This window comes from Sceloporus occidentalis, unplaced genomic scaffold, assembly GCF_023333645.1.
Source record: "Sceloporus occidentalis isolate IW3139 unplaced genomic scaffold, rSceOcc1.0.p SCAF_5, whole genome shotgun sequence".
NCBI classification, from domain to species: Eukaryota; Metazoa; Chordata; class Lepidosauria; order Squamata; family Phrynosomatidae; genus Sceloporus; species Sceloporus occidentalis.
In genome coordinates, this window is record NW_028316985.1 from 30274162 (window position 1) to 30290202 (window position 16041).

Here is a 16041-nt window from a genome sequence, read left to right on the forward strand (position 1 = left end):
AAGTTTACTGCAGGGAAACTTTTATACCTATGCCCAACAGCAAGCTATTAACTATAGAAGGAGAAGAGAAAGGACCACTGAACCCTAAGATTTAGAGTGGAAAAGCTACAATGACCCTAACATAATTTTGTTGAAGTCCATCAACATCAGAAGACCATAGGTTGGGAACATGGGAACAAAATGGTTTTATAGCTTAATGTGATTTGTAAATGTCATCTTATGTTGCCAGATTCAACTGCCCTGAAGATGATTTGTACTGAGAAGCAATAACATATCTGACAATCTTAAAACAAAACAAAAAACCAGGCATCAAGATAAGAGGCCTCACCTGTGAAACAAGACTGATTTGACGAGTGTGACAACATCCCGACTTGCGTTGTATCCAGCACAGACAATAGCCACATGGATTGTCTAAGAGAATCGAGAAACAAACAAATGAAATGACAGGGAAAGAAAAAATCAGTACAATCTTTGGCTTCTTTTCATACATTAAACAGTAAAATATATTATCTCATTGGAACACATGCCTTAATATTCAATACTACATTGATTTTGCATATGTAAATAACCCCTAAACCCCAATGTAAAGGACTTATTTTTCCAAAGGAAATTTGCTGCAATTTAGAGGATATCTTTTGGGGAGTAATGGGGGAACATTTTTGTTAGCTATGTCCCTTATATTCTTGCTGGAGTTGGCTGTGAGTAGTGAGCAGGGAGTGGGGCAGCAAAGAGGAGTGGGGGAGAAACAGGAAGAGTAAGGGGATGTATAAGAAGGAGTAGATACAGAGAACAGGGTAAGAGAAGGGACGAGATATGAAAATGGAAATGATGTTTATAGATTGGGGAGGGGGGAGTTTGGTAAGACAAATTCACAGATAAGAAGGAAAGAATGGCAGAAATTCCAGTACAATGTATTATCTCAGACGTAAAGTGTCTATACTCATGATATGCACTTGCAGTGCTCCTGAAAAAGGAAGCCATAACAGGCAAATGGAGGATAAAATATATCAGAGACAAATATCAATGACATTGATGCAAATATGGCTAAAGATATTGAACAGAAAGATGATTTTATAAGATCATGTTCATGCAATGGGAAAGTAATGAAAGATGATGTAATTTTATAGAATTAAAAATCATTTAGGAGAATCTTTGCTGATTTTGCCTCAACAAAATTTGTCCTCCTGTAACAAGAGCGGTACAGACCTCCCAAAAAGGGAGGCCTACCGGCGCCTTTTTCACCCCGCAGGGAAGCCGCAGCCACCAAACTGCATGGTTTCCCTGCAGAGGAAAAAGAAACCACAAAATCGGGTTCTTTTTGCACCACCATTGTGACGTCCGAGTGCGCACAATGCCAAAACCTCAATGTGTGCCATGGCGCACTCATGACATCACAAGTGTGGTGCAATATGCGGACACTACGCGTCCATCATGTAACAATGGTGGCGCCCGTATACACAGGGCACCACCTCTGTTACGGCGCCATGCTGTACTAGGGTTAGGGACTGTGCAGTTGGGGTGTCTATACCGCGCCTATGATATGTTTAATTGGCCAATCAAAATTAACAATGTGCCTAAAATAATTACCCATGTGATTTTCTTGGTTGTGCCAAAAACATGTTGATTCCTAAATTAGCTCCAAAGTGTTATCTTTTATCAACTTTATTTGACAAACTTCCTCACATTTCCTTATTACAATGTTTCAGATGTAGGTTTCTTTCCAACATCTTCCACAGTGGAGGCTGTTGTATAGAACATCTTAGTAATTATGGTGCCAATTCAGATATTTGTTAGTAATTCATCTCAAAGAATTTTATTATAGTCAAGTATGTGGATGGGGAAAGGCTCACTGTTACAAGATATTCCAGTGCCCAAATGTATCATTTTTTTGTTCTTTTAATTTAAGGAGTTGCTATTGGGATACAATGATGGAAATGCAGAAAAGAAGGAAATGCTATTGCCAAAGGTAGACAGGGAGGATAAAAATTGATACACAGAGAGAGAGAGAGTTTAAAATCAGATTTTCAGAACAATCCCTATTTTTTGGGAGGTGGTATCATTTAAAATAAAAATTAAAACTAAATCTCATCACACATTTATAGTATCATAAAAATGAATTCATCACCATGTCACACACATAGGGAGTTATCAAACATGGGCATTACTTTAAGTTGGGTGATAACTGTGTTCTTCCAGATATTTTGGATTGTAGCTTCTCAGCATTAACTAAACTGGCTAGGGCTGATTGGAATTGTAGGCCAAAAAACATCAGGAGGGCCATAGTTATATGCCCTGTATCATGAAAATGGGTCTAGTCTTTCCAGCACAGAGCGGTAATTACCAATTCCAGCTTCTAGCTAGCTGTGTGTTCAGTTTCAGCAGACTGAAGTTACTTGATAAGTAACTGGATTAGAGTGTTTTCATATTAGTGGACTGGGCCAAGTAAGACAGAGGATTCAATGTACAGAGACAATATAGGAAGGGAAGGTGAAGATATCTCTGAAGAACAATGTGTTCTATCCAGTAGTAAATTAACATATTTTAGTTATTAGATCTGCACCATTGTTCAATGATATGCAGTATCATTAGAGGAAACTTTACTTAAATCAATGATTTAAATCTGAGCTTTTTGGTGATTTTAAATAAAGATTTAAATTGAGTTGATTTTCATTTTTCAACCAACGCACCATGAATACAGGCAAGGCAGCGTCAGCTTAAACAGCAAGGAGAAATAAAATGAATAAAAATTCTATAGGCAGTTTTATAAAACACCAAAACATTCTTAGAATGTGACCATCAACATCTTAAAGAATTATTGAATATTTTTTTAAAAAAGGCTCAGTCCTCCATTTGTGTTCTGAGCTGAAAGCATCCATTGCTGCTCTATCATTATTACCTGGACAGCAGCAAAGACAAGGTGGTGATGGTGAATGTGCCAGTTGCTCAAATGAGCACACATTCTTATCAAGGAAGGGGCCTCAGAATCCAGGATATATGCTCCAGTATCCATTGATGAAGATTGTTTGCTAGAAATTTATGTAATACTATCACATTCCTAGTGAGAACACTGAGGTTTGGATTGTAAGGCCTTTTTCCTTGATAAAAAGGGAATTCTTGTGACATGGTACAAATACCATTCCATACTCACCTGTCCCAAGTAGATATATGAGACATGGGGATGGGTGGGAAGGGGAGATGGCAAAAGCATTCAAGCCAAGGGTTGTGTTAATCCTTCTTGCAGTCTCATCCAATTGACAGAGCCATTTTCTTTTACAAGTGCCTTATCCATTTTTTTGCAGTATGTTAATTATTACTCAATATTAGTGCTCATTCATCCCTGTCTGGTGTAGTATCACACAATCCTTGCCTTAACTCTTCTTTCCTGGTCTTAAATCTCCCCTTCCTCAAGAAAAAGGCACCTCAGATAATCTCTGACTACAGCAAATAGACCAGGCAGTGCATTCAGGCTCTTACGTAAACACATTGCTGGTATTTTCAGTAATAGGATAAATGATGAGAACCCTGCAGGCAAATCTGATAATAGGGATGTTTAAATTAAGCTTACATTCTGTTGCTGAATCCCTCTTATAAGAGGAAAAAATGGGAGCTATTTCAATATGGAAGCACTGTGTGGTTAAAAGACAGGTAGAGGGCAAGAAGAACAAAGCTGTATGTTTTACATAACCATTGCCTTTGGCATAATGCTAATCCCTTGCTGAGCAAGTAAATTCATTGGTAAAAGTCATTGTAATCTGCGAGGTCATCTAATCCAGTCACCTTTTTAGCAGTTACTCCCTTGTCCAAAATTGGTCATACCACCATGAATGGTTAGGCTTAAGGGGTTCAGCCTAGCAAATTTCAGGTAAAGCACACAAGAGATGGGACAGAACCTAAAGGTGTCTTTACAAATTTTCTTTCCTTCTTCTCCAGCCCACATGATAAGAAATTAGAGAGGCTAACATTTTGGTTCCGGAAGCAAAATTGATATGCTGAGACAACTTCTTGTCAAAAATATTCTTGCTGCAAGTACACCATCGTTTCTCAGGGAGTGGCAAAAAAAAAAAAAGCTGTGGTTTTTTGTTTTTGTTTTGTTTTGTTAGCTTCTTTAGAAACTCTGAACACCAAATTAGGAGTAGCTAATACCCCTGAAGACAGGATCAAACTTCAGAATAACCTTAATAGATTAGAAAGCTGGGCCAAAGCTAACAAAATGAATTTCAACACAGAGAAATGTAAGGTTCTGCACTTAGGATGGAAAAATGAAATGCACAGATATAGGATGGGGGACACCAGGCTGAATGAAACTACATGTGAAAGGGATCTGGGAATCCAAGTAGATCACAAATTGAACACGAGTCAACAGTATGATGCGGCACCTAAAAAGGCCAATGTGATTTTAGGCTGCATCAATAGAAGTATAGTGTCTAGATCAAGGGAAGTAATAGTCCCACTCTGTTCTGCTCTGGTCAAGCCCCACCTGGAATATTGGCAGGATACAGACCGCCCCTTTGGGGCGGCCTGCAACCGCCCCTTTCCCCAATGGATCGGGACCTGAGCTGCCACAGCAGCATCCCTGGAGGCCTTGAAACGCCACTTTTCCAGGCCTCGGGGAAGCGGCAAAATGCTGCTTCCCCGTGGCCTGGAAAGGGGTGTCCTTGGGGCTTCATGCCCCAAGGACACCCCGACAGTGGCGGGGAAAGAGAAAAAGGCTGCACCAGCAATACATGGTGCGAAAGGAGCTCCATTTCAGAGCTCCTTCTGGCGCTGTTGAAAGGGCGCCATATGCGCCCTGCAGCAGTGCCAGGCCATAACGGCCACGCCGCGCCGTTTGGACGCACTGCGGCTGTTATGTCAAAATGGCCACACCCATGTAGACATGGCGCTACCATTTTGATGTCCTGGCCACGTACTAGGGTTGCGGGGCGTATATAAGCAATGCCCTGAGGCAAGCCTAGTACGTCGCCAGGACGTGCTATCAGGCCCATCTGTACAGGGCCATTGTGTCCAGTTCTTGGCACCACAATTTAAAAAGGAAGTGGCAAAACTGGAGTATGTCCAAAGGAGGGCGACCAAAATGGTGAAGGGCCTGGAAACCATGCCCTATGAGGAACGACTTAGAGATCTGGGGATGTTTAGCCTGGACAAGAGAAGATTAAGAGGTGATATGACAGCTCTGTTTAAATACTTGAAAGGATGTCATATTAAGGAGGGAGCTAACTTGTTTTCTGCTGCTCCAGAGATTAGGAATGGATGCAAGCTACAGGAAAAGAGATTCCATCTCAACATTAGGAAGAACATCCTGACAGTAAGGGCTGTCTGACAGTGGAACTCAGAGGCTGGATGGCCATCTGTCGGGGATGCTTTGAGATTTCCTGCATGGCAGGGGGTTGGACTGGATGGCCCTTGCAGTCTCTTCCAACTCTATGATTCTATAATTCTATGGTTTGCATCATGACTTGCAAAACATCTGAATGAAGAAACAAGGTTTGTCCCTAGCTTGTTTCTTCAGCTGCACATTCTGATACAGGAGCTAACAAACTCGAAAAGAAAGAAACAAGCAAGAAGTAAGGATAATGAACTGTGTATTGTTTATTTGCAGGAACATTTATGGCTAGAGCAGCCAACATAAAGCATGGCTTATTGTGATGTGCGAAAGGTGTAATATTTAAAGTGCAATGGATAGATTAATTAACATCCCCCTTTTTGGCTGAGGCATTAGTTAGTGAAGACTGGGATAGGCTGCCCCCTGTTTTCCCTTTCCTTCTCTTCCATAGTATGGAACAGACAAAGCGATATCATCACATTGTAAACTACCCAATATCGGTTCAAAGATATGGAATCCTGCTTTCAGTGGTCAGAGATGTTTCTCCAAGTGATGTTGTCGCAAAAGCCTTTTGAACTGTTACAACAAGCAGGCAAGGACGAAGAGAAATCAGCTGCTGATTTGAGTGGCAATTATACATACTGAACCATATAGTCATGACTATAGGTGTGCAAAGAATTGGATATATTTTCTTTAATTTTTTGGCTTGCTCTCAAGTCTCTTCATTGCCATGGGGAAAATGTTAATTGGATTCACGTATATTAATCCCAAAAGATAACTTTGCCAGGGAAAAAAATAATACATCAAGTTCATTCGTCTGTTGCAGCAAAGAATTTTTTCCCTTCTAGCTCTAACAAAATTTCTGACCCTTAGAAGGAAAATAATAATAATAATAATAATAATAATAATAATAATAATAAGATACTGGTACTTAAAACTTCTAAAATAATTTAGGCCAATGGAAAGCTACAACAAAACCTGGGAACCCATACTTGCAACCCCTTCTCTCTTTCCATCTCCAGTATTCCTGACCCCCTTCTTTTGAGATATTAGAATTTTCAGTTTATTGAACTCACAGAATTTGATTGTTCTTGGCCATTTCTCCCCTCCATGACATGGTGGTAGTGGGTGATATTTGTGACCACTGCCATCACTTGGGGGGGGGGGAGCAGTGGTGCAGTCTTCACTGGGTGACATCCCAGAAGAGGGGTGACACCTGATCAGGCCATCCTCTCACTGTGGGGGGAGGGCAAGAGCCCCAAGCCCTGCTTCTGCATGGTGACAGCAGTTCCTTGTGAGGAGCTGCTGCCTCTGTGGGGAAGGACAAGGCTGAGGGTCCCCTGTCCTCCTTCCTTGTGGCAGTGGTGACAGCCTCCTCATGAAAAGGCTCTTGCCATTGTGGGGAAGAAAAAGGAGTGAGTGTGACCTTTTGGCCATGCCCCCCCCCCCCCCCGCTGCACTGGGTGACACCAGGGGTGGCAATGCTAATGTTGTGACCCATCCCAGTTTCTGTTACTTGATTTCTCTGTTGCTGTCTATGATTAACTTTCTGCTCCACCTCTAAGGACATTTTAAAATGCTTTCTAAGTGTAAATAAATTACCTATTCATATTTAGCAGACTACTTTCTACTCTGTAGAGAGATCTTGTAGCACCTTTGAGACTAACTGAAAGAAAGATCTTGTAGTATCTCTGAGACTAACTGAAAGAAACTGGCAGCATGAGCTTTCGTAGACTTCAGTCTACTTCCTCAGATGCATCTGCATCTGATGAAGTAGACTGAAGTCTGCAAAAGCTCATGCTGCCAATTTGTTTCTTTCAGTTAGTCTCAGAGATACTACAAGATCTCTCTATATACGGACTCTACAGACTAACATGGCTATATCTTTACTCTCTAATATTTGTTATCAGACATTTAGGTGTAGCAAACCATCAACTGGCATTCCAAATCCTTACTGATATGTTGTCCTTCTGCAAAAAGCAGTATCATGTAACAAATCTATGAACACTTTTGCCAATGGCTCATTTCCAATGAGAATTCTTGAAGGTGTAATCCAAAAAAGTAAGTTTTCTTCACTCTGGACACAGCCACAATCAGTGCTGAAAAGTTAGTCAAGACTGTCTCAATTCTCAAATGGAAGTAATTCAGAAGCCCAGCCTTAGATGAAGTCACCTACATACCTCACATTTTTCCACTGCTGGTTGTTGTCCACATTCCGAGCTGTTCCCTGCCACAATGCCAGCCCGCAGGCTCTCACTGTCCCCTGTCCCTTCCTCCATGGAGTAAGTTTTTGAGTGATTGCCTCGACGATGGGACAGACCCCGGTTCTGCACCAGACTGAGCTGCTTGCGAAGTGCCCGGTTTTCCTCCTCCACTTCCCGCATGCGGACCTCCAGGCTCTCTCTTTCACGTTGACTTGTGGCTGTGTAACGAGGGCTATGGGGCTGAGCTTCGATTGGAGACAGTGACACTGGCTTTCCATCTGTAGTACAAGAAAGACACAACAGATGTTAATCCAAAGAACATTTAAAGTTCAAATTTTGGAAAAGCATATTCTTTGTACTACTACTTCATATTCTTTTTACTACTTGCGTCACTGGAAAAAAGGATCCACATGATTAATATACAGGTGGTTACCATACGTCTTTCCCAACTGTTTTTAGATAAAAGTGATGCCATTCCTGTTCTTTTTGGCTACTTTGATGTCATAAATAAGACCCAAATATTAATTTTTTAATACTTTATTTTCATCTAAAAAAACCCATACATACATCTATACAAAACATACTCAAATCCAATTAAGACAATAAAAGACAATGAACAAAAAAGAAAAAGAAAAAAAGAAAAAAGAGAAAAAAAGGTAAAGAAAAAAGGAAAGAAAAAAATACAACACAATATTAAAAAACCATCCAATCCCCCCAACATTAACTCTCTTACCTCACTACTTACATTCATCCCTTTGACTTCCTTCCTCTTAATTTACTGTTTATCCTTGTGTATCTCTTATATAAATCCTATCTCTATAAGTATCTACTCACTATCTGTTGTACTTATATTATTTTTCTTCATTGCGAATGCTATGCTTTTCTCAGCAAACCATTAACTTATACTATTCTAAGTAACAAATCAGATTGTCATCCTTAACAGTTTCAATAACTCACTTTTCATATTACCCACACAGATCCTCTCCGTATTGCTTCCTCATATATTCGAATACCAATGATAAGACGCAATTATTGTTCCAGTGCACTTAGTACAAATTTGTAAGATGGGACTCCCTCCTCACATTAACACCACAGTCTCAGGAGCTATGAAAAAACTTTGGTTTAATTCTGAAATAAGTGTTCTATATCCTACATTTCTTTTTTTAAAAGTATCCTTTTGCTACTTTTACTAATAGTAATGCTTGAAATTATTCTTTTTAATAAAGATTTTTAGATTTAAAAACATACTTATTAAAACATACATACAAAGTTAACAAAGCAACATTCAATAACTCACATCAAACATACAGTGCTTGAACATTACTCTGAGAATAAATTCTCAATTCCTAGAAGCTTCTAAACTTCTTTCTTCCTCCCTTCTATCTATCTTTAACCTTCCTTAACATCCTCATCTTCCTTCTTCTACTCCTTCAACCACTCAGTTTCTCTTATTCTGCTCCTCCTTCCCCTCTGTAATCTAATCTATTGACAAAAATCTTCTTCCTTCTTGTATTGATTCCTTCCTCTATTCTTCTCACTCAAACCCTCATTCACTTACTCTAAACATCTGCAAAATACTTAAACTTTCTAACAACCATTCTATCAGCTTCCTCCTCCTTTAAGCACTGATTGCCTTATTTCTTCTAAACCTGATTTTCTTCCACTGGTTCCTCTCTACATTCTTTAACTATCCATAATTATCACATGAGCTTATCTAATCCCCATCCCCCATTCTGAAACGTAATTAGATCTACTTTTCCTTTAGCGATTCCAGTTAAATCCTTAATCATTAACACTTTTATATTTGTTTCTTCTTGTATTATATTATTCACGCCAGATCTTTTTTAGGTACTCCGTCACTTTCATCCATGTTTGGTTAACCTCATTTGTTGTTTCTCCCCTTAATATCAATATTAGTTTATCCTTCCCTATAGCCTCGTATAATTTTACTAACTATTCTTTTTTATCGGGAATTTCTCCTGTTTTCCATTTTTGCGCTAAAGTTAATCTCACCAATGTGGCCATGTAAAAGAGGATTTTACCATATTCGTTCTCCAAAGTATCGTTAAACATGTTCAATAAATACACCTCGGGTTGTTTCTGCATTGTAATACCCAACATTTCTGATAGTGAAGTATTTACCATGTCCCACTATTTTCCTATCTCTTTACACGACCACCAGCAATGAAAGGATGTGCCCGGTTCCTTTTTGCATTTCCAACAAAGATTACATTTATTTTTATAAATTTTGGAAATTTTATCAGGCGTTAGATACCATCCAAAATATGTCTTATAATAGTTTTCTCTCATTCTTTGTGACACTGAATATTTGTTAATGTTGTGCCATGATTTTTCCCATTTTGCCAATTCCAAATTATGACTGATATTTTTTTGCCCATTTAATCATCACATCTTTAACCACTTCTGTTTCCATGCTTTCTTTCAACAAAATTTTGTAAAGTTTTCCAATTAGCCCCTTTGTATCTGAGGTAATAACCTTAAAGGTTTCTGATTCTTTGTCTTTTTACATAAAGCCTAATTTATTCTTATCCATTTGATATCTTTCCGAGATTTGCCTATAAGGGAACCAATTAATTATACGGCCTTCTTTTGCCAATTTGTCCTGAAATTTTAATTTCACCTCCCGCCTCCATATCTCTTCAATAAAGTCTTATATGTGAGCCAATTTTCAATGCTTGAGATTATTCTAACGCTGGTTCTGATTGGCACAAGCAAGCCTCACAAGATCTGGAGAACAGATACATAACTATAAGGAAATATGTTTCTTTAAACATCCTCATACATGTTCTACAGTATCCTCAATGTTTTCCTCCAAATAATAGGGATTGCAACCTAGGCCAACCCTGCCCCCCCCCCCACCTCTGTAAAACGTGTCCTTCTCCCTCCCCTGGGTAAGAAGACCTAAAGATATTTAAGAAGATAGAAACTATGCAGGAGGGATAGAATTTTGTGAGAAAGTCCATAATAGCCTGTTTTGTAAAAAAAGAGATGGATTAGCATGAATGTGGTTCTTGTTGTATAATCATACACCTCCTACTGACAAGAAAGTCACTTCTCTCTCGTTTTCATAAAACAGATATTCTATTGAGTCTAGTTACAATTGTAGTCTTTGACTCAAGAGTCTTTCTACAGAGCTCAGAAAAGTTACTGTAGTTTTTTAACTGTGCTTCCTGAAGTTCCCAGCTGGAATGTCCGGTTTGCAAGTGTACAGTTCATGGTTTTTATTCATTCTCAAAACTCTCACTCTCAGTGTGAGGTTTATTTAATCAGAAGGCATGCAGCTGGAGGAGGTTTCCCCTGCTCCATTAGTTTTCTCCATTCTGGAGTTAAACAGCTTGGGAAATGCAACTCCAATGCTTGCAGCTGTTTTCTAGGAAAATGGTACCAAATATACCAAAGATTGTAAAAAGTGTCATTTTATTCCTGAAACACAAACTGCAAAGATGTTGACCTCACATACTGAAAGAGACTGATGCTCAAACAAAACTGCGCATTACACTCACACACACATGTGCACAAACTCCACACAGGTGAATGTAACACAAAAATGTTTTGCTTTCCTCAGATTCAACTGAGCACACAGAAGAGCACCGAACTGATAAAAGGTTTATCGACTTCAGGTACTAGTCACTCCAGAGTGGCAATCATAAACTTTAAATCAAACATGTGATTAAACATATGTTCTTGCTGTCAGGGATGATGGGAGTTGTAGCTCTTCACCTCTGGCTCGAACTCACCACCTTGTTACGCACCGGCGCTGACCAGTTTTGGTCAGTGGTTAAAGCTTTGCTCTAAAGCAGCAGAGTTACAGAGAATAGGCTGAAGACCCTGACAAACTCTCCAAGCCTTCTCACTCTTGCTTCCACAGAAGTCTTCCCACTTCTTCAGGATTCAGCTGGCTCTTGTATCTTCACTCAAGACACCAGACAACTCAGTAGTCTTATATAAAAGATCTACTTTATTCTACTATATACACCTCCAAAACTATCCAATACAACAATACTCCTCACTCCTACTACCCACAAAATACATTAGGAATCATAGCCATTATTATAGTCCTTGGATCATACCACCCACTCTTGTCAGTATCCACCCAGTGGGCGTGTACATCCATTCTCATTGGCTCTCTTGTTTCTACCCAGAATTAATGATTTCATCATCTCAGCCTTGACCACTTAACAATTTTCAGGTGTGTTCAATTATCCACTTTGCACTTCTGTCCTTGGCATTCAGGACTTGTTAATTACATTACCTTCTACACCTGTGTGGCTCTTAATTTGCTTCTGCTGAGTCACCCTGACTCTTACATACATGTTTTATTTCAATCACTGTATGTCCCATGTTGCTTTTTCCTTAACACTTGCTACAGAGTTATATAAGGGACTGTTGGGGCATTTACAGATTGCACAAAATCTGTTCCAGCATTTATGGTTGTTTGTTTGTTCCTAATGCTTTGCTATGACATGTTTTATTATCCTGTCATTTTCTTTCTTTCTGTTTTTAGGAATCTGTAAACACTAAGCAATTTTTACAACTGATTCAGGATGTAAGGAAGAGATTATCAATGCTCAGGAGAGGGTCTGTAAACAACTAGCTATAAAAAACTAGCTGAGATATGCAATTACATGAAATGGACCCAGAGGAGGAAAAGTTCATTGCCTGTTCCAGGTGTATTAATGCCCATGAGAGTTTAAAAAGAAGAATCTGATCCTCTCAAAAACAAACAAAAACCTGAGAAGTACAAACTGGTTTTTTTCTTGCATCGTATTTGTGAAAGAGTGAGTGTGAGCATGTAGAAAGTGCACCGTAACTACTGCAAATGCTTGAGAGGGGAAAAAGATAGCTCACTCCTACTAGCAAAAGATTATCATCTCAAACTAAATAGTCCAAAACCAAATGAGAAATTTGAAACTTTACATCAGAAATGAAGCAAAGCTTTTCAGAGCATGTTGGAAAACATTTTGTTCCATGACAACACTCAGAACTTCCCACTCATGTCCTTTTCAGAAAGGTTAAATTGCTTCTCTGCTGCTGCCCCCCCCCCCCATGCCATATTACAGTTAAAGTTCAGCTATATACTCCAGTATTTTAAGCAGCATCCCTTATCCTGAGACTCAAAAGGCAGCACCATCTTTTCAAAGATTTTTCCCTATCTTCCTAATTAGTACATCTCTATTTTTATATTTATGCCAAGAACATAGAGCTGCTCAGCAATGAGGAGTTGGGGGATAGGGAAAGACTGTGTAAGGTAGGAAAATATTTCTCCCACATCTAGTGCCAAATTTAGAGTTCTGGTATAAAAATGTGAAACGTCCTGGCTGCAAGAGATTTCTGCAATTCATGCTCACTGCTAGAATTTTTAAAAAACCCAAACCCCAAAATCGTAGACAAAATGAAAACTTTTCAAATATTTCAAATTCCTATGTATTCTGTTCCCCGTCCTGTTATCATCATATCTTAGTGCTTCCTCGTGATGTATTTAGTTAATGCATTATATAAACCTGCTACTGGGGGGGGGGGGGGAGGTATGATGCTATCAGTGTGTCAGTTGCTGCCAGAGTCATAACCAACCATTTTAGAAGTTAATAGCAGCTGTTAGAACTATGGTAATATGTCAGAGAGTGCCACACAACTGGTGATGAAGTGCCGCATTAGATACAATGCTAAAATACCACCAATATTATCTTACCCTCACCTTCCATGGTGGTGGGATTGCATGCTCCTGTGAGGCAAGAGGCTATGCTGATGAATGCAATGCTGCTAGTCTCCCATGCTAGACAGGCTTTTGCTGGGGAGCCTAACTAAGTTTGCCAAACACCTACTGGGCAGATTTTCCAACACATTTTGATATCTCAGCTATGGTATATTACTTTGGTCGCTAACTCTCTTCTATAGAAATCTTCCTGTGCTGAGACCTACAGTGACATTTTCTGGCATTGTATCCTGTTCATATTTTAAACAAAGCACGTCTCACATAATGATTAGTGAAATCTACATTCACTTCAACTTTGTTGTACCACAACTTTCCATATCATCCATATCTGAGGTCACGACCTTTTAATTCTAATAATCTTCCATTTTTCAGGACCATTTGTTCTTTTATCCACACTAAATATCAGACAGCAAAGTATGTTTTTTAATTAAACCACATCCTCCAAACCAGGGTGGCAGTCTGTCTTGCGTACTTCGCACTTTCTTTAGAGTATCAAAGGAGGGGAAATATGTAGCTGGTTACCAGTGTTGGCAAATTATTGTCTAGCTTGGCCTATAGTATATTTCCACATATTGGAGCCAATATTTTGTCCTTGCTTTGTTTGGTGGATCTGAAGATTTTAATACCAAAAAAAAGTAAGATCTTGCCAGATTGAAGTGTATCTACCACTGTTCTAAAGAAAAGAATATGTGTATGAACACATGTGTGCATTTATCTTTTTAAACAGACTACAGATATTCTATTCAAATATGTATTATGGCAACAGACCAACATACATGCAACCAAAACAAATATTAAAAATACTAAATCCATCTTAATATTATTGTATGTGCAAGAAGTTTTAAAAACATCAGTCTGGTAATTTATTTAGAAAAAGAAAACAGAGCATCAAATTAGATAGCTAAAAGATTTAAGTCTGATGTGTGCGTATATACTTTCCAGTCACCTGTCAACTTATGGCAACTCTATGAATATCATAGGCTGGGTTTTTTTTTTTTTTTTGGTTTTTTTTGGTTTTTTTGGAAAGGAATAATCATAGGTACAAACACATACTTTACAAATAGTATAAATAATGCTGCAGCAAAAACACCAAGAGTCTGAAAATAAAGTAAATATTAAAAAGTCTGGGGGGAAAATAAAGAGAAGTATAATAAGAAATGGGTTAAGATGAATATAATGGTTCTCGGGGCCCATTGGTCCAGCAAGAAGGTTTTGCTGGCCTCTCATTGGAGAGACCAGAAGATTTAAATAAAAACGGCACGCTTTGAGCGGCCATTAGACAGGGAGGGGGAGGGGCTAAGCCTATTTAAGGCTCTCCTGCCCTTGCCTCCCTGTCAGTTCAAAAGAGCTGGCTCACCCTCCCACCTCAACGACAGTGTAAGATTCATTCTGGTTGCTTCGGAGCTGGGTAGGAATTTTTGCCCTTGTTTTCCCAAGGGTTTTTTGCCTACCCTACACTGCTGGATGAGGAATTGGACAATTGGCTTGGGGTGTGGCCATAAATAGGCCTCATGCATAGGCGGGGGGAGATAGTCGGTTCGGTGAGCACCTCAGCACCCTCCTAAAGGGTGAAGGTGGGTGTCTGGAATGGAGGTTTACGTCTTGAGGCTAAACACGAAGGGAAAGAGATTTGCCTTGGGGCGGGCTTGAGATTCAAACCCTCACTTAAGTCTTGAGAGTTTAAGTGGGGAAGTCTTGGGTTGGCCTTCCAGATGAGGGCCGGCCAGGGGCAACCCAAATTATGGATTGCCCTTGGGGCTCAGGTGTTTTCGCCCTTTTTGTTAAGCTGGGGAATTGGTTTTGGAGCAGACCATCTGCCAGCTGTTCTTACACAAGGTTCTCCCCCCTGGGCTTGCAGTTCTCAAGAAATAAAGTTAAATAAGTTGAATTTTAATAAAGTTGCCCATTTTATAACCCAGTTCTCTGTGTCTGGTCTCGTTATTTAATGAGTTGGTCAGCAAATGTTCTGCATTACTCTACAGACATTTGATTCTGATTTTGTTGTCACTTAACTTTTGGAATCCTGGTTGTAAAAAAAAAATATTCAGATGGATGTGACTTACTGGGATAAAGTCGTTTTTAACAGCCATTTGGTGATTTCATAATTGTGACTTCACACAGCAAACACAGGACATGCTGAGAATCTCATTCCCACATTTGCTGAGAATTTTTATACTCTTCTATCCTACTGTATGTTTGTAAGTAGCTCCAAGGTACCATCAGCTGGAATCAGAGAATGCTGCCTGATGAGCTGTTTTTACAGCAGCCCTATAGGATTGGTGAATAAAGCTGAGCAATTTTCTCCAGATGTCTGCACTGTAAACAAGGCATCTTCTAATTCTAATGGAAGTGAGGCTCTGAAAACACTTGCAAACTTATGGAGGGAAGGAAGTTAAAGAGAATGCGACCTTGAGAGGGCTTTGTAGACTGTAGCAGTTTTAGTCTCTCTGTCTCTAAAGCAGTGACACTGATAGTGAAGTGTCAAATAGCATGAAGGTACTTTGCTGCCTCTATAAATTGGATTAAAAGCAGCACGTTCCTTCAGCACACATCACACCAACCAACCAAAGACTATTTTTGGCTGCCTCAAAGTCAAGCCCCACTTCAGCAAAGCAATTAAGGAAGTGCTCTAGTTTCAAAAACAGCTACAAACAAATATATCTAGATTCTGTAGAAGCTGACATTTTATCTCTCATCCTAGCAGATGGAATGTTTTAATCTGCCAGAATATTATTTTATTGCAGAATTTGATCTGGATTAGATTTACAAGGTAGGTATTT

General features: G+C 39.3%; 1 protein-coding gene across 3 annotated transcripts in view; it reads right to left on the reverse strand.

Annotated features, from left to right (window-relative positions):
- Positions 1-16041, reverse strand: part of LOC149311858 (xylosyl- and glucuronyltransferase LARGE1) — a 380354-nt gene that overhangs the window by 207406 nt on the left and 156907 nt on the right. For all 3 annotated transcript variants that reach the window (XM_089528064.1, XM_089528063.1, XM_089528065.1), the window contains exons 3-4: positions 7504-7805; positions 329-411 (exon numbers count right to left, since the gene is read on the reverse strand). In XM_089528064.1, coding sequence (XP_089384190.1) covers positions 329-411; positions 7504-7805 — 385 coding nt within the window. The remainder of the gene's footprint in view (positions 1-328; positions 412-7503; positions 7806-16041) is intronic.